This window comes from Callorhinus ursinus, unplaced genomic scaffold, assembly GCF_003265705.2.
Source record: "Callorhinus ursinus isolate GAN/ISIS: 27379988/994484 unplaced genomic scaffold, GSC_fseal_2.0 scaffold23, whole genome shotgun sequence".
Classification (NCBI taxonomy): Eukaryota; Metazoa; Chordata; class Mammalia; order Carnivora; family Otariidae; genus Callorhinus; species Callorhinus ursinus.
The window spans coordinates 18902209-18921231 of record NW_027397085.1 but is presented as its reverse complement, the minus strand read 5'-3'; the positions used below and the strand labels follow the sequence as shown (position 1 = coordinate 18921231).

Here is a 19023-nt window from a genome sequence, read left to right as displayed (position 1 = left end):
GTCTTCTTCGTGTTTGGGTGTGTGCCAGGGAGACACTGAAAATACAGAATGGAGAAGAGATACTCATAAAACAAATTTGGGGGAGGAGAGACATTTAGGGCCAAAGGGAGGATAATCTCCTTTGTCCAGGAGTGCAGGAGCTTCTGGGGTGAAAATGCACTGCAGTTCTGCAGTGAGACTTATTTTTTGAGAACTAGCCTGGGAACCTAGCCACGCCTTGCAACATTTTTACTGGAGGGGAAAGTGTTTGCTTTTCAAACCAGAGAGTTGTAAGTGAATTTTTGGTATGCAATCAGCCCATAAATTGGGTTGCCTGTAAATCCGAGCTTCCCTGGGTAAGTAGTAACTGAACAGGATAAAATTTCGGAGAACATTTCTCTACCCTCCCTCCCTTCGTCCTCCTATGCCCAACTCCTCTCTCATTCTCTTCCTGCCCTCTCCCTTTCTTTCCCCTTCCTGTCCTCTCTTCCTTTCCCACTCCTTCCTCCCTCTCTACTCTTCCTCTTAGACACCCAAAAAGTTATATTTTATACTATAATCAGAGCAGGAAAAAGGGCCAGGCACTTCTAAGTAAATAAAAGAATCTCCTTCCTTCCTTCCATTCTTTACCTTTTTTCTTTTCATATAGGCTCTTTCTTTTCGACAGTTTTCTTATACCTGTATGGCGGAAATACTCTTCTATATGCTCTTAATGCCCATTTGCAAGTTTCAAATGTTTCGTGCTCTTTTGCATTCCTAAAACTATCTAGACCAGTTTCTCTGCACAGGGGTATTTAACTTGTTCATTTCCACTGCCCTCACAGAATTGATGCTTCAGGAAATCCAATTAACCATTTCCTTTCTAGTGCACATTTAGTTTTAAGTAGTTTTTTTGTTTTTTGGGGGTTTTTTTGCTGGTTCTCTGAAGATACTGATGCTCTATGGTTGTAATTAGCTGGAAAATTCCTAAAGGAGTTTGCATTTAACTTTTTAGTCAGCTTCCGGTTATCGTCTCTGGTATTTCCTTGAGTATTTCCTTTTCCTATCTGTGTAAAAAAAAAAAAATAACTGTTCTGTAGCTTTATAGAATGTCCAAAACAGTTATTGAAGTTAGCTTAGTATTTTTTAAATTGTTGCTTCTCCCAGAGTACGAATGCTTTAACTGTTTCCTTATGAAACAGGTTTTAAAATCCATGCATATGCATTTTGTATTTGTTGTATATATCCATATGTGGATATAAGTGTATTTGAAATTAGTGGATGCTTTACCATTTAGGCTTTGTAGAATTCTCAAAAGTTACTAGCTTCCACATTGTTTTATCCTGATAACTCCACACTGTATTATGGAGTAAAGGTCAGGTGTTTGTACCAATTTTTACTTTTTACATACAAAGTATCCCCAGTGCTTTGATGTGGAATTATTGTTGGGAGAATACAAATTTAATCATTTAGGCTTTGAACAAATATTGTGGGATCATAGAATATGGGTGAGGTTACACTTATTAAATATTTATTTAGCTTTTTTTCAGAAAATGAGCATATCCACCAGATTCAATCTATAGTGACTTAAATTATTGAAAATGCTGGGATAAGTTATTGGAAATCCTGGAAATCCTTAAATTATTGGAAATCCTAGAGTAGTAAAATACTCTTCTAAATATCTGTTAAATACTTCAGGATGTGAGAATGGTATAATTGGAAACAGTGCAATGTTCATGAATGTGTTTGTTAATGCCATACTTAATGTCTTGGTATCCATTTTGTTAACTACCTGGGAACAAAGGTCTGCATTAGTATTATTAGTAAGTCTGTACCTTCTAAATAGAACCTTTCTTTTTAAAGGCATTATTAAACTCACATCATCATGCAACATTGAACAATAGTGTATATGTGATTCACAGTGATACTTTGATACTTGGCTTAAATCATTGGGGGGTTTTTAGCAGTTACCTTTGTAGTTACATGTCCAATGAAAGTATAAAATACTGTTCTTGGAAATTATTTTTTATATATTAATCTCATTCTTGCTTCTCCCTCCATTTTAGTCGTGAGATGGAGAATAAAGAAACTCTCAAGGGGTTGCACAAGATGGACGATCGCCCAGAAGAACGAATGATCAGGGAGAAACTGAAGGCAACCTGTATGCCAGCCTGGAAGCACGAGTGGCTGGAAAGGAGAAATAGGAGAGGCCCTGTGGTAAGTGGCTGTGGGTTACCTGATGTAAGGAAGAAAGCATAGGAGGAAGTGGGAAATGGAGCATAAATAGATCCTCTTGTAAGCTTTTTTTCTTCTTGATTTTAAATGCAGTTGTTTCATTTGCTTGATATTCTAGCCACTTGGAACAAAATATAGCTAAAACTATGCTCACTAAGCACCTTAAACTGTTAATAGAAACTAAACTGGTTGGGTTGGGGAGGTAATGCTTAAAGCAACACTGCCCCCTACTGTCAGTAGCTAAAATCCTTTTAGTAGAGATTTATATTGTGCTTTAAAAAAGAAAAGCATTTTTTCTCATTTTATTTTGATATTCTTTCTCTAAGGTAGGATCCAAAGATCTGAATTCCAGAAATCATCCAGGAAAGCAAAAAGGTTGAATAGACTCATGGGGTTTGAGGTAAATTTAAAAGATGCCCAGGGTTTGGGGAAAGAAAACCTAGATCGGTAGAATTAGGAAAGAAAGGCATACTCTATCCTTTGCCATGGTTATTTTCTTTTAAAGTAGACAAATACGATGAAATGTGCTTGTCTTTCTTATAAAGGAAGTAGATCTCAATTGTTAAGTGTCCCAGTATCAGTCTGTATCAGCAAGTTTTTATTTGCTTTTTGTTCTTTATAAGTAAAGATGACAAGTTAAGATTTATTAGGTTTGGGGGAGGGCAAGGGATGGTGGGTATAATCATAAAAGTTATTGGGCAAGCTACTCATTTGACAATTGAAACCCTTCAGGCGTATGATCATCTAGCCCTACATTCGTCCCACTTGCCTTTTTTTTTTTTTTTTTTTTAAGAGAGGGAGAGAAAGGTGGTGTGAGGAGCAGAGGGAGAGGGAGAGAGAATCTTAAACAGGCTTCATGCCCAGTGCCAGAGCCCAACATGGGGCTCGATCTCAGAGCCCTAAGATCATACCTGAGCTGAAATCGAGTCAGACGCTTAACCAACTGAGCCAGCCATGTGTCCCCCACTTGCCTATTTAAGTTCAAATATAAATTAATTAAATGTGAATAAGTAAAAATTTCGTTACTCAGCCACATTAGCCATGTTTCCAATGCTCAAAAGCCACATAGACTTCCCTCATTGAGCTGCGTTCTGTCTTGCACATTCTACACAATGGTGCTAATCCATGGAGCTAATATAGAATATATTTAATTGTTTCTTTATATACCAGCTTTTTAACCTAAGCTGCTACATTACCCATGAGTCCTTTCCTTTCCAGCTAAGCTTCCACATTTCTTCCATTTGTTTTTCATATGAAGTAGTATAGTGAGAACCCCTGACCATTTTAGTAATCATGTCAGAGGATGCAGATGAAGAAATCAGGAATTCATCTTAGAAAAGAGAAAGTTCTTTTGAAACATCTTACAGAAGGAGGTACATTTTTGCCTAGTTAATATAAAGAACCTTTGAGCAGTTTAAACCATTTGAAGTGTGGATGTGCTGCTTTCTGGAGCTTCTTATACTGGTGAAGAGTCCAGATCTTTTGAGAATACCGTAAAGCAGAAATCATAACTTTTTGAAAAGAAGCCAATAAAGCCAATCCTTTATTACATATAAACTAAGGACATTCAGTTATCTAAGGCCAAATTCTTTTTTTTGTCAAGTACATTATCTGTATATAGGACAGAGGTAAAGAGGGAAGAGATGTGTGGAATAAGACAACATGTAGTCCTTAAGTTCAGTTATGCTACCCTACATCTCATAGTTTACAGATTTCATACTACCCTTAAGAAGTTTATAGTCTACTTGGAAAGTCTGCTTTTGTTTGTTTTTATTATGTTTTATGTAAATTAAATCAGGTCCTTCTTGAAATGTGAGGTATAAACATCTCCAATTAAGAAAATGCAACTTATAAATAAAAATAAAGGCATGAGTGCTCGCTTCGGCAGCACATATACTAAAAAAAATAAAGGCATGAAATATCACAGAACAGTATGTGACTGTATGCCAAATGTGTGGAGTAGGAAGAGAGCAGGAACAATTTAGAAAGAAAAACATCAGGCTGATAGAGTTAAGTGCATTTGTAAAACACAGGATTTTAACCGAGCCTTAAAAGATAGGGGTTTTTCACCAGGTGAAGGTATGCTGTCTGGTGTGCTGCAGGCTGGAGATGTGGAGTTGGGGGAGGGGGAGTGAAAGCCCAGGAAGACGACAGGTTAGTCATGTTTGATAGGCACAGCAGCCGGCTAGTAGAACAGTAGAAGAGTAGTGGGAGAACGGCAGGGAAGGTTAGATAAGGCCACAGGGTTTGACCTCTTTTGGTCAGAGCTAGATTAGGTCTGTTGAGAAACAACACGTCTTGCAACCTGCCTTTCTGCTTAAGAGATTGCTCTTAAGCTACTGTAATAAAACATTGCAAAAAAAAAAGGCAAAATGGTTTTATATTAATCAGACTATTTGGGCATTTAAATTAGGCCCATTATTGTTTTCAAGATTATGTATTTTCTCAATAGAAATGAAAAAGAAAACATCTTGAATCTAGTTGAATGTAAAAGTGCTTATTTTTCACATTTGTTTACTAACCTGTGACTATTGATTTTGAATGTTAAGTGATTTAGGGCACATAATAACATAATACTAAATTCTAAAATTATGTATAACAATTTAGTGATAAAGCCTAAATGAATGACATCTGTGGGTAAAAATAGTCTTAACATTTATCGTTTGAAGTAATACTAAATAAAAGTTAATAAATTGTTATGTTTGTATAATATTGTGTAATGAAAACTTGAGTTCATTTCTTGGTCTGTTGTATTCAAATTTACTTTTTCTATTTTAAGTAATCAGAATGTTGGGATTTTAATTTAGGTGGTAAAACCAATCCCTGTTAAAGGAGATGGTTCTGAAATTCACAACTTGGCAACTGAGTCTCAAGGAGAGGGCCAGGTGAGCCCCGCGTCACCCGTTCCCAAAGGCCGACGCAGTCCTTCTCCTGGCAGCACCCCGTCAGGTCGCTCAGTGAAGTCAGAATCTCCAGGAGTTCGGAGAAAAAGAGTTTCTCCAGTGCCTGTAAGTTAATGTTTTCAACAAGTATGTTAAGTTTCTACAATTTTTAGGTACATTTATAACACAGGAAAGATTGGCTAGCCATCTGTTAGAGCAGCATTTCTCCACGTGTGGTCCACAGACCCTTGATTGGGGGAAGAGAGCAGGTCCTGAGACCCTTTCTGTGGATCTATTAGATCAAAATAAATTTTGTAATAAAACTGAGATGTTATTTGCCTCTTTCACTGCATTAACATTTACAGTGGTGGGTAAAGCTCATGCATTCACCTAAATTAAAGCTATGACAACAGAAATTGGGGTATTTTTGGCAGACAGTTTCCTTAAGATGAGTTAAGTGAAGGAAGGAACTTCAAGAAAGACAATTGAAATGTTTTTTTTCACTAGTGAGATTAGAATTTTAGGAAACTCATATCCACCACTGTAAACTTGACAGTTTCTCGATACTTGAATTTTCTAATGAGATCGGTAATAATATCAAATGTGATTTTTTTTTAATGTATTGCAGTGAAATGTGTAAACATTTAGGAGATCTGCATAACTTGGTGAACCAGTATTTTCCCAATGACCAATGCATGATGAAACAAAATCATCCTTAGGTAAATGATCCATTCACATTGTGTAAGATAGACCATCTGGATTTTCATGTGTAACAGTAGGAAAAGTTTGTTGATGTGGTTTCAGATTCCATATCACAGTCTTCTTGGAACTAGTATCAAAGAAGAGTGTTCATAATTATTGGAAGAGTCTTTTAAAATACCTTTTCCAGCTGCATATATTTGTGAAGCCACATTTTCTTCATGTACTTTAACCAAACATCATTATCACAGTAGACACAGTGCAGAAGCATGGATGAGAATCCAGTTGTCTTCTGTATTAAATCAGACATCAGAGAGATTTGCAAAATGATAGGTACTATCTTTCTGAGAGAGAGAGAGTAAGACTTCTAGTGGCAGAAATGCAAGTTAAAATTTAGTTTCTAAACTTGAAGAGCAAAGAGCAAATGAGTGGGTGGTAGAATGACTAAGATCATGACCACAGGGGGAGATTTGGTTTTCCTTTGATCAGCATATAAATCCTTCCAGAAGTAAATTTTAAGTAAATTTTTTTACATTAAAGCCCAAGATACCCAACAGTATTTATTGGCTTTATGTTGACACATCTTTAAATGAGCTATTTTTTTTAAAACTTAAAACAAGAACAACCTTGTTATTGCTCATGAATCTGCAAATTAGGTGGGGCTCAGCAGGAATGACTTATGTCTGTTCCCCATGGTATCTGCTAAAGCTGGAATATCCAAGATGCTTCCTTACTCATGTGTCTGGTGCTTCAGCTGGGATGCCAGAACAGTTGGAGGCTGTTGCCATCTCTTCTTCATACTATGGAAGTTGGGTTGCAACACCAAGTTTTGCAAGCTAGGAGAGAGCATGGAACAGATTCTCTGTCTCTGTCCTCAGAGGGGACCCTGCTGACACCTGTTCTTGGACTTCTAGCCTCTGGATCTATGAGAGAAATTTCTATTAAGCCAAAAAAAGATGTATCAAGAGGGCAAGTCCAGTGTGGAAGCTTTTATCAAGCTACCTTGTTTCCTAATGCCTTATTGCCCAAAGGTAGTTACATGCTAGTTGCATATCCAGAATCAGTGTGGTGGGGGACTACACAAGGGTATAAATACTGGGAGGTATGGTTTATAGGGGCCGTCAAAGTATGAAAGTCTACCACAAGTATATACAGAATTGCGTTTCCCCTTCACTCCCCCACTTTAGGGTATATGTTAGTCAAAGTTACCCCTCATTCGTTTTAACACCAAGTTAGCATTTCATTATCTGGATAAATCATAGTTTATTTAATCAACTGCACATTAATAGGGACATGTATAGTCCTTCTTTTCATTACCAAAAAGCAGTCCTGCAAACATACTTTTTATGCATACATAATTTTACACATCTGTAAGCATATCCATAGTCTGAATGCTTAGGTCATATAACATGTACATGTATACTTGTTTTTTCTTTTACTTTTTAATAACTGCTTATTAAAAAAATGACCGGATTGAGATATAATTCCTATACTGTACAGTTCACCTGTTTAAATTGTACTATTCATTGGGTTTTGGTCTATTCACAGTTGTAGCCATCACTACAGTCAACTTTAAAACATTTTCATCACCTCAAAAAGAAACCCCAGACCAATTAGCAGTCTCTGCCCAGTCCTCAGCAACCATTAATCTACTTTGTTAGTCTATATATAATTTGCCTATTCTGGTTATTTCATAAACAGTAAATGGAATCATACAGTATATGTGGTGTTTTGTTACTGGTTTCTTTCACCTACCATTATGTTTTCGAGGTTCATCCATGGTATAACTTGTATCAGTACCCCATTTGTTTGTGTTTGGTTTTTCTGGGTTTTTTCCCCACAAAATATGTTTATTTATCAGTGTATGCATTGATTTTTGCCGTGTACGTATATATCTTAACAAAAATATTAGCTCTGCAATATCATTCTTGTTTTTTTGTTTGTTTAACATTCAAAATTAATTTCCGATTGACCCAATTCTCTGTAATTCTTTTTGGAAGTACTCCATTTTTAATTAAAGAATAACATTCTTTTGTATGGATATACACATTTGGTTTATCTGTTTGTTAGCTGACGGACGTTTGGGTTGTTTCCACTCTTTGGTTTTTATGAATAATCCTGTTGGGAACATTTGCATACGAATCTGTTTGTGTACATATCTTTCACTTCTCTTGGGTTTATACCTGGAAGTGGAATTGCTGGCTCATGTTTTCCAAAGCAGCTGTACCATTTTATTTTCCCACCAGCACTGTATGAGGGTTCTAATCCTTCATGTTCTCACCAACATTTATTATCTTTAACAAGGCATCAAAAAGAATTAGAATTTCCACTGGGCATGGATATAGAAAGACCAAGTTCTAGAGGAATCAGTGGAGTGGAATGAGTGATATATATCACCTTCACCACAAGAGATTTTGTCGGCCTTCAGTAAAATGTCTTAATCTGGGGAAAGTCACTTGCCATTAGTTCTCTACAGAGTGTACCACAGGAGGAATTCCATGGAGGTGTTTATGAATTACCATTGCAAAAGAGCATTTAGTAACACATCCAGTGGAAGCTAGGAAATTGGATGTTTAATTTTTATCACTAGAAACAAGTCATTTTGCTTGCTTATGGATGAATTTTTATGCTTTTAACCTTGGTTTACATAGTACTTTTCAAAGAACTCAAATATTTACATTTTGTAAAATTACGACATGGTTGTCTCACTCAGCCAAATGTTTATCACTAGTTATAAGGATGACTGAGATTTTAGAGGTTTACTTGTGATGCATATGTCAGATAAAAAGCATTTGCAAAACACATTTTATCCCATTTTATTTTGGGGCATTTTTCAGAATATAAAATGCCACATGGCCATCTGGTGTGACCCTTTTTTAGGCAGTTGTTAAGTAAGCAATTTACCTAATAGAAAAACAATGTTGTGAAGTTTCAGAGTGGGCGAATCACACCTCCTCGAAGAGCCCCTTCCCCAGATGGCTTCTCACCATATAGCCCTGAGGAGACAAACCGCCGTGTAAACAAAGTTATGCGGGCCAGGCTGTACTTACTGCAACAAATAGGACCCAACTCTTTCCTGATTGGAGGAGACAGCCCAGACAATAAATACCGGGTGTTTATCGGGCCTCAGGTAGGATTTTTCACCATTTTACATTTTATTAGTATCTAGTACTAAGTCAAATGTATGTACTATAACATTCTTGAATTTAGATCAGTTAATTCTCTTTAGTTAACTAAAGTGAATTTAAAATATATTTTGGGCTAGTAAACATTTTTATTTAATGTATTTGTGAACGTCTCTAGTATGACTCAATATACTTTAGAATACAAATTTGATTTAATAAATTCACCAAAAATAAGAGATTAAGTCATAGTATAGACTTTTCTTACATATCCTTATATATCTTACTATATAAGAAAAGTGAAGCAAATAGAAACTTCGTTAAACTTGGAAATATAAAAAAAGTGATCATCTTAGGAATTCTAATAGAACCACAGATTTATTACCAATAGGTTCTCTTTTAACTCTTTAGAACTGCAGCTGTGGGCGTGGAACATTTTGTATTCATCTGTTGTTTGTTATGCTCCGGGTATTTCAACTAGAACCTTCAGACCCAATGTTATGGAGAAAAACTTTAAAGAATTTTGAGGTAATTTTTAATAAATGCTTTAGAGTAAAATTGCTAACAGATTTTTATGGCTCATTCCTGACAATTTTCCATGAGCTCTAAATTTAAATAGACAGTGGTCATTTTGAAGCTGTGAAGATATTTAAGAATTATTTGAGGCTTATCTCTTATAATCCATTGACTGATTAGTTTTTTCTTCCAGATTGAAAAGAAGGTAAACACTGACCTGCTGTAAATCTTAGTAAGCTATATATATTCTTATTTTTGAAGCTCTTAAATTGGCTTTATGAAAATTTTATGAAATAAAAGACAATTCATTCTCTAGAACTCTTTGTATGTATATTATGGTGCGAATATCATTGTTACTGTCTTTTTTTCAATGTTAGGTTGAAAGTTTGTTCCAGAAATATCACAGTAGGCGTAGCTCAAGGATCAAAGCTCCATCTCGTAACACCATCCAGAAGTTTGTTTCACGCATGTCAAATTCTCATACATTGTCATCATCTAGTACTTCTACATCTAGTTCAGAAAACAGGTTAGTACTTTTTAAGGAATTAAAAGCATTAATCCAGTGTTATTTTTTTATTTTAGAGGTCATTTTTTGTATCTACTTGTTAAGTTGCTCTAAAATAATTTACTTACTGAATTTTGGCTTTGAAGTTAAAATCAGGGGTAAACAATACTAAAGGTCATCTGAGTATATGTGTGTAGACACACATATATGCATACATATATATGGACTTTTCATCCTGAAAAACTACACTGTTGGAAAATGGCACCTTAAAAATCAGAATATAATAGTCATTTCATAAGAAAAATCAGGTGGCAAGTATAAAATATAAGTGGCTACTGTTTATCAATCATTACCTTTTGCCAAGCACCTAATATGGTATCTCATTCTGTTCATATACCATCCTCATTATGTATGTTTTATCACTCTTTTGCAGACAATGAAGCTGAGACACTGTGTAAAAAATATGTCTTTAGTTCTTTTTTTTTTTTTTTAAGATTTTATTTATTTATTTGAGAGAGAGAATGAGATAGAGAGAGAGCATGAGAGGGGAAAGGGTCAGAGGGAGAAGCAGACTTCCCGCTGAGCAGGGAGCCCGATGTGGGACTCGATCCCAGGACTCCAGGATCATGACCTGAGCCGAAGGCAGTCGCTTAACCAACTGAGCCACCCAGGCGCCCTGTCTTTAGTTCTTTTATAAACAAATTATATACAAGCCGAAGTGGTTTTGCAATGTAGGACCTTTAAATTGTATGACATCACCACTTCTTTCATAGATATTTTCACAGAATCCTCATTACAGGCTGTTTTACTTGTGAGAACACAAGGATGCTCTTCTAAACAGACTAATCATTTGTAATTAAGAGATACAGTAGCCGTTAATCACAGGTATTGAAAATCTGCAGCGCTTCTCAGACTCTTCCATTGCCTAGCTGCTAGTAAGAATGAACATGTAATGCTGAAGGATCTGAGATACAGCCCAAAATGAGAGGTGTGAAAAAATTTTCAAGTCTCATGTGAATTTTCTTTCTTTTCCAAGTTATTGGGTTTCCTCATTGGTTTTAATGTAAAAAATGAGTTTTTTAAATTACTCCAGAAAGGAATGCTACTTTTCTTAAAAGGGTACCTCCTATATGTTCTGAGGCACCTGTTTGAGAAGCACTCGTCTAAGTGATTAAGTCCCATCTTCATCCCAGCAATTTTTTTAAGTATTATTACTACTTCAAAATTCATGAAGAATAGAAAGTAATCAGGTCAAGGGATTTGTGAAGAAAAGAATGGAGAGACCTATGGGAAAAGTAAATGTTTAAATTTTCTTATTTTTGATTATTGATTTTAGAATTGCAGAGTTTTACAAGTTTTTGGGGAATTAGAGATTTCTAGTTTACATGGTTCAGTGATAACTGAAGCCAAAAGAGGTCATGCAGCTCAGCTGAGCAAAGGCAGAACCAGAACCTCAGTATCTTGACTTCTAGTTCAGGGCTCTTTCTCTTACTCCTTATCTCTTCTAAATAGATGAAAAAAGGAGCTTTATTTCTTGCGCTTCCTGACCCAAACTTATTCTGGAGCTCTTCTCCTTTGGATTCACATTCCTGTAGCTTTTTGTTTTGGAAAAAGTAAAAAATGTTTAAAACCAGGTAGCCGAAGTTAAAATAGAAAGTTTCTCTCTAAAATAAATGAAGATACCTTCCAAATATGAGCTGGCCATAATATGGAGGTTTTATGAATTCATTTGGATTAATGTGTCCATGGGGGGAACCACTGAAGCTGTCATCTTGATATACTGAGTAATTATACTGTGTAGGTAAGTAGGTTAATATTTCATGTAATCACAGATTTTTATATCTAAAGACTACAATTAAAAAAAAAAACAGGAAATTTGTCTGGAGACCTGATTGCATTGTAATTAATTTTAAATTATAGAAGAAACAACAAAAGCCAGAATTGGGACAAAGTGAACCTAAGGTCCTAGTATGTAAATGGGCAAAGGGCATGAAGAGAATATTCACAAAAGAATTTCAAGAGGCTAACAAACATGAAAATGGTTTAGTTAACCTAATAACTAAGGAAATGATCAAACCTAATAACTAAGGAAATGATCATTAAAAAAAGATACCAGATTTATTTAGATAATTAGTAGAGACTTTGTCATGAGACAATTTAGTTCTTGTATAAGGATTTGCTTCACTCTATGTCAAGTTCTATAGCCTTTCTGGAAAAAAAAATGTGGTTTTTAAAATGTTTATGTTTGTTGATACAGTAAATATACTTTTTTTGACAAAAAAATTTAATCTGAGAAATGCACAAGATTTATATATATGACTCTTTGTCAGCATTATGGAAAAAAATGAGAACAGCTTAAATATCCAGCAAGGGAATGGTTAAAGTATACCCATATTAGGAATAGTTCATGCAGCTATTAAAATTATGCTTCTGGGGTGCCTGGGTGGCTCAGTTGGTTAAGCATCCGACTCTTGATTTCAGCTCAGGTCATGATCTCAGGATTGTGAGACTGAGCCTGGTCTCAGGCTCTAAGCTCCTCAGGGAGTCTGTTTCAGATTCTTTCCACTTTTTACTGCCTCTTCCCCTGTTGTCGCCTGCTGTCTCGCGCCCTTTCTCTCTCTCAAATAAATCTTTAAAAAGAAAATGCTTCTGAAGAATACTGAATGGCATGAAACAAAATCTAGGTTATAGTACTGTATGTTATGCCTGAACCCAATTTTTATATATGAAGGTATTGTGGGTGCATACATAATGAGTAAGAATTTTAATGGTTATTAATAGATGGCATTATTATGGGTGACTTTTTTATACTTTGGGCTTTAAGGTTCATCAGGTCTCTGTCACAACTACTCACCTCTGCCCTGTAGCAGAAATAGCCATAGAGGATAAGTGAATGAATGGGTATGGCTGTGTTCCAGTAAAACTTTATTTACAAAAGCTGGAACAGGCTAATTTGATCCCCTTGTAGTATGTTAATACCTGCTCTCTACTCAAGTGACTTTACTTCTGAAAAAACTATGCTAAAAAGAAAATGTGAAATGTAAAAGAAGTGGGTACAAAAATGTTTCTACTGGTTTCTTAAAATGTGAAAATACAGAAACAATTCATGTCCAACAATAAATGGATGCTGAAGTCAGAAAAGCATTTGAGTAATAAATTGTACTTGCAATTGGACTAAATTATGGAATTTTATTTTTTTCTTCTAAGCTATTTTTGGTGTAATTTTAAAGTTACTTGACCTGGGATCATCTCTGCCATTAATATTTTTATTATAGACTGTTGTACAAATCATTTCTGCCATGGTTCTGTTAATTTTTGTCATTAACCACATGCATATTTTGACAGCACTTCCCCACTCCACATAGCTCCATAATTATGAAAAGAGATAAAGAGAAGGGGCAGATAATCAGGATGGAAAGAGACTAGTATGTGTGCCTTCACCTCAGGAATCATGCATCATGGCTGCTGCACCTGTTTGTTCAGCTTTTATGAAAGTTTTTTAAGCAAACTTACTTTGCTGTCAGTCATTCAGACCTATTTTTTAGGAATTATACAGCTTAGGGTTGTAGAAGAATAATATTAGGCCCAGAGAAAAGCCTAAGCTTAGTAGAGACTCGAATTTGTTGGGGTAGGTAGATTATGAGATATTCTCCTCAAATTAAAGCCTACCACAAACTGATTTTATGTCTCTGGCAGTTTATTTAACATCTCAGAACCTAGTCTTTATATTGTAATGGAAATATGGTTACTGATTTTTATTTTATTTTAAGATTTTATTTATTTGAGAGAGAGAATGAGAGAGAGAGAGAGCACATGAGAGGGGGGAGGGTCAGAGGGAGAAGCAGACTCCCCGCCGAGCAGGGAGCCCAATGCGGAACTCGATCCCGGGACTCCAGGATCATGACCTGAGCCGAAGGCAGTCGCTTAACTGACTGAGCCACCCAGGCGCCCTGGTTACTGATTTTTAAAAGTCACTCATGACATCATGAAGGTTCAACAAAAATTTATAAAATATAAAACAAAACCCCTCTCTCCAGTCTGGGCTGCATACAAAATAACTACTGTTAACAGTTTAATACAACTTTTAAAAATTAAATAAAGGAAGTAAAACTCTACCCTGCATTGTTTTTTTATAGACACGCACACTCCTCAGTACTTCTCTCATTATATTTTGATCTGAAACTTGCTTTTTTATTTTTGTTTTAACTTTAGATACCAGGACCATTTTCCTGAGTCAGTACAAAAATACACACTACTTTCTTTTCATGGCTGTATAAGATTATGTAGATATGCCACAATTTATTTTGCCATTGCCATAATTAATGGACATTTAGTACACCTAATTTTTTGCCTATTAAATTTCTTTATATATTCCAAATAACTCTGTAGGATAGCATCCTAGAAAATAGTTTTTTTAGGTCATGCATGTGTACATTAAGTAATTTAAGAAATACTAGCACTTTCCTTTCCAAAAACTTGTTTTTACTCCCACCAGCAGTATATATGAGAACTTGTTTTCTTATGCCAATATCAAGGCCAGATGTTACCAACCTATACAATTTGTGTCAATCAGATTAAAAAAAAAAAAGGATATAGTTTCATTAATATGCATTTTATACTTCATTTTTCACACTCAACTGGCTATTGGTATTTTTCATTTCAACTGCCTTCTTATCTTCTTTGCCCATTTTACTATTGAATTACTAATATTTTTCTTACTGATTTTTAAAAGCACTTTGCGTATTAAGAGTATTTCAAATATACACAATAAAGTTGCAGTTTTGCCATAAATTGGAATCATTCTAAACAAATTAGAATTGTCGTGCTTTTTTTTTTTCACCATATAGTATATTGTAGATGTCTTTGTCATTTATGAATGTCTTAGATCCTTTTTAAAAGCTTCACAGTGTGTGGTGTACTATTTTTTTAACCTTCTTTTGATGTTCATTTGGTTGATTTTTTTTCTTTATGCTAAATAGTACTGCAGTGAATATTCTTTTATATACACACACACACACACACACACACACACACACACACGTTTACTATTTTGTCTGTTTCCTTATGATATATTCCTAGAAGTCCAGTTGAAAGGTTTTGCTTATTAACAATGTGACATATATTTCTAGCTTAGTTTCTAGGAAAGTTGGACCAGTTTATGGACCCACAAAAAGTGCCTGTGATGGGCTCTAAGGTCCTCTCCAGTAATTGAAATCTTGAAACTATTGGCATATCACATGTTTGTATATAGTCAAACCTTATAGCAGTTTGTTCAAAAGGTACAACAGCAGAATTGAGGGGCTACATAGGTCTCTAAGATTGTAGTTCGTATACTGAATTGTATTCATACCAAGGAAAGGTTAACACATACTCACAATCTATAAATACTAGTGGTGTGAATCTTACTTAAAATTGCTGTATAGTAATAGGAGAAATAAATATTTCTCAAATAGTTCATAAAGATGCTCCTAACAAGAATTTCTAATCAGTTTTTTCATATCGTAAAGAATCCAAAATTGTTTTTAGCTATGGTGTTAATTCTGTATTATATTCTTTAGCATTTAATGCTTTTCTTTCCCCTTATAGTATAAAAGATGAGGAGGAACAGATGTGTCCTATTTGCTTGTTGGGCATGCTTGATGAAGAGAGTCTTACCGTGTGTGAAGATGGCTGCAGGAACAAGCTGCATCACCACTGCATGTCAATCTGTATGTGGCTCTTTTTCTCCCTGTGCTTCCTCAGCACAGTTACTCTAGGAGTCAACTATATTATTTAGGATTTTAACGTGACTTTTGGGGGGAGAAGAAAAGTATATCTAGGCCCTTACGTAAAGTTTTCAACGAATTGGAGTTTAGGATTTGTTAGGAGATGAGCTTTGTGAGCAAAGAAATGTAATATAGTGTGATACGTGTAGTAATGGAAGGCATGCACAGAATTAAAAAGATAATTCTGGTCTGGAAGGTGTACGTGGAGGTGAGGAGGTAGAAGACCTGGGCAGGCATAACAGGGTAACATGAAAGCAAGTTTTGGAATGACATTACCAGGTAATCAAGGGGGCAGAATGTTTTAAAAAATAGCAAAATACATGTTGTAACTAAAAAAAAAATAGCATTTGCAAAAGGTACACGCATCAGAATAATTTTACCTCCTGTGTTTGCTTGCTTCTAGGTAAATACATCAAATTATTTTTTGAGGTTCCTTTGATATAAACCTATACTAGCCATTAGCAGCAATTATTATATGCAACTACTTAATGTTAAGCATTTATATTTTTTTAAGTTTTTTTCCTTTAATTTTTCAGGGGCAGAAGAATGTAGAAGAAATAGAGAACCTTTAATATGTCCCCTTTGTAGGTCTAAGTGGAGATCTCATGATTTCTACAGGTAATTTTGAATTCTGAATTGATGATTTGGATATGTTTAATAAAAGATAAAAATGTTCTTAAAGTGTTATTTAAATCTTTTAACACGCTTTTGTTAATATTTCGCTTAGCCACGAGCTGTCAAGCCCTGTGGATTCCCCTTCTTCCCTGCGAGCTGCACAGCAGCAAACCATACAGCAGCAGCCTTTGGCTGGGTCACAGCGAAGGAGTCAGGAGAGCAATTTTAACCTTACTCATTATGGAACTCAGCAGATTCCTCCTGCTTACAAAGATTTAGCTGAGCCATGGATTCAGGTAAGTAGTTCTTACTCTTCATTTCTCAAATAAACCTTTATAAGACCAATTAATGTAGCTATCTCCCAGTTGTTTATATTATAATTTAAGAAAGTACTTTTGCTTCCCTCCATCATGACTGATAATTCGATTGAAATTTTTACCTCTGGTGTTAACACTCTGCTGCTTATTATAGAGTTTAAACTTCGAAAATTCTTGGAGTCTCACCTCCCATCTCTAGAAAAATCTCTGAACCATCAGACATCAGGATTATCTAAGGATAGACACTAGACTCCTTCAATGCTAACTTGATCAAATGTTTAATCCCATTTCTACTAAGAATTTCTATCATTTTTCTTATTTATCACCATTTAAACTCAATTTCTCTTTTCTGTATCCTCATGGCATATATAGTAGATGCTTAATAATTGCTGAGTGGATGAATAAGGGAAAAAAATGTATGGCTTTTACCTTATATTAGCCATTTTTATTTGAAAGGGCAGTTTCCATTTTTACTTTCTCTTCTGATGAAATGTTTTTTCTTCCTCAGTAAATTGGAATTTCTATTGGTTGGTTGGTTGGAGTCTGGTGATTTTCTTTGTTGTTGTCTGCTTAGTCTATTATTTTTTTAAAAATGTAGAATCCCAAACTAAACGTCTCCAGTAGACAGTAGTTAAGTAAAATGTTTTCAGTAATCTGTTAAATTCTGTTTAATACTATTAAATTTGTAAACAGACACACCAACTCATTCAACTTGTGTGTCATTAGGATTTCCTTTTTCTTTTTATGACTGTTACAGTCCTGCAGCTTTTGAATTCTCTTTTCTCAGCATGTAAGTAACCTATCATGAATCTAATAAAATTTGCAAACTTAATAAACATAGTTTATTTTTTTTATCTGGTTCATTAATGGTATTGAACATAGGCCCTCACCTGCCCCTTCATGAGTCTTCAAGAGAACTCTCAAAGTTGGTACCTAGGAGCTATTGGACGCATTCTTTCAAGGCAGTGGTGTAGTCAGTTTTGCTTAAGCTTTAGGCTGGACTATCTACTCCTAGTTTTTTACTAAGAATATGACATAAGAGAATTAAGACTTAAACCATGGTATGCTCTTTAACACTATGTGCCACGCATATAATAAGTTGACTATATTCTAGTTGATTTATTCTCCTTTACTGTCACCTTGTAACAGAACACATTTAAGTAAATCATTTGTTTGCCCTAAAATTGTGTTTATTCATCTCTAAAATTTAGAAATTTTTCATATGATAAGTTATCTTAGGTTTTAAGTTTACTTTTACTTAATTGGCCCATAATGTCAAAACCATGTACCCTTTCCTTTATTTAGGGACTCTTGGGCTTTGCAGACATGGTGATTTGCTGATTTGAACAGGAGTTTTTTTCTTTTTTCTTTAGATTTTTCCACTCCCTTCATTATAGTTCCATCTGTTTTATTGAGGTTTTTTTTTTCTTTAACCTTTTTCTACAAGACAAAAATCACATTAAAAGTTTTTGACTTACCACTGTCATCTGTAGGAGAAATACTCTGTATCTCTTGGACACTCTAGTGCCTTTTTTGATTTGGCTTTATCTTGCTTCAGTTTTTTCTCTGTGTAACTACCTTAATACAAATATAAAATTGGGGTTCTTCACGGATGTTTTTGGTCGTAAGTATAGGAGTACAGAAACATATACATATCCATCTAATTACTTAATGGAGTTCACTCTTAATTTTATTTGAGCTAATAAATGTAAAAGAGTTTGGATAATTAGCAGTTAAACTTGAATATAAAATTCCTCCTTCTGATTTTTAAGTGGCCAGACATAATTTGAAACTGTGCAGATTGGTGAAGATTTAAGAAATGTCCACAATTTTCCTTTAGTAATCAAAAATCATGCTTCTATTCAAATACTTGAGGTTCATTAGTTTTTCTCCACATTGAATTCATTGTGTTTGTTTGACTATAGGTATTTGGAATGGAACTCGTTGGCTGCTTATTTTCTAGAAACTGGAATGTAAGAGAGATGGCTCTCAGGCGTCTTTCCCACGATGTTAGTGGGGCTCTGCTATTGGCAAATGGGGAGAGCACTGGAAATTCTGGGAGCAACGGTAGAAGCAGCCCGAGTGCTGGAGCCAGCAGTGGGTCTTCCCAGACCAGTATCTCAGGAGACGTGGTAGAGGCATGCTGCAACGTTTTGTCAATGGTCTGTGCTGACCCTGTCTACAAAGTGTACGTTGCTGCTTTAGTAAGTAGCTTTATTACATAACCAAAGCATTATGGGTGGGTTTTTTGTTTTGTTTAGAGCTTATAGATATCACTCTTAAGATCCAGTGAAACTACTTTACCTGATCATAATCCCAAGAAACTGCAATTTTCCATTTAATCTCTTCACTTGGATTTTACTTGTTTTAATCTATTCAGGTTTTCTTATATACTGTTTACTTTCTCCC

The 19023-nt window shown here is 35.2% G+C and overlaps 1 protein-coding gene and 1 long non-coding RNA gene across 5 annotated transcripts in view; one reads left to right on the top strand and one right to left on the bottom strand.

The window, feature by feature from the left end:
* LOC141374898 (uncharacterized) overlaps positions 1-19023 on the bottom strand; it is a 97341-nt gene that overhangs the window by 19155 nt on the left and 59163 nt on the right. Inside the window, exon 3 of one of the 2 annotated variants that reach the window (XR_012382087.1) lies at positions 5067-5199. The exons of the other annotated variant lie outside the window; for it this stretch is intronic. This is a non-coding gene — a long non-coding RNA (uncharacterized lncRNA). Of the gene's footprint in view, positions 1-5066; positions 5200-19023 lie in introns of those variants that run through there. 2 annotated transcript variants of the gene reach the window in all.
* Positions 1-19023, top strand: part of MAP3K1 (mitogen-activated protein kinase kinase kinase 1) — a 75936-nt gene that overhangs the window by 40441 nt on the left and 16472 nt on the right. For all 3 annotated transcript variants that reach the window (XR_012382085.1, XM_025892395.2, XM_073905448.1), the window contains exons 2-10: positions 2025-2175; positions 5001-5201; positions 8704-8904; positions 9308-9424; positions 9790-9938; positions 15504-15625; positions 16219-16300; positions 16410-16593; positions 18540-18818. Coding sequence is in view for 2 of the 3 variants with exons in the window: in XM_025892395.2 (XP_025748180.1) it covers positions 2025-2175; positions 5001-5201; positions 8704-8904; positions 9308-9424; positions 9790-9938; positions 15504-15625; positions 16219-16300; positions 16410-16593; positions 18540-18818 (1486 nt within the window). In the remaining variant the exon portion in view is untranslated. The remainder of the gene's footprint in view (positions 1-2024; positions 2176-5000; positions 5202-8703; positions 8905-9307; positions 9425-9789; positions 9939-15503; positions 15626-16218; positions 16301-16409; positions 16594-18539; positions 18819-19023) is intronic.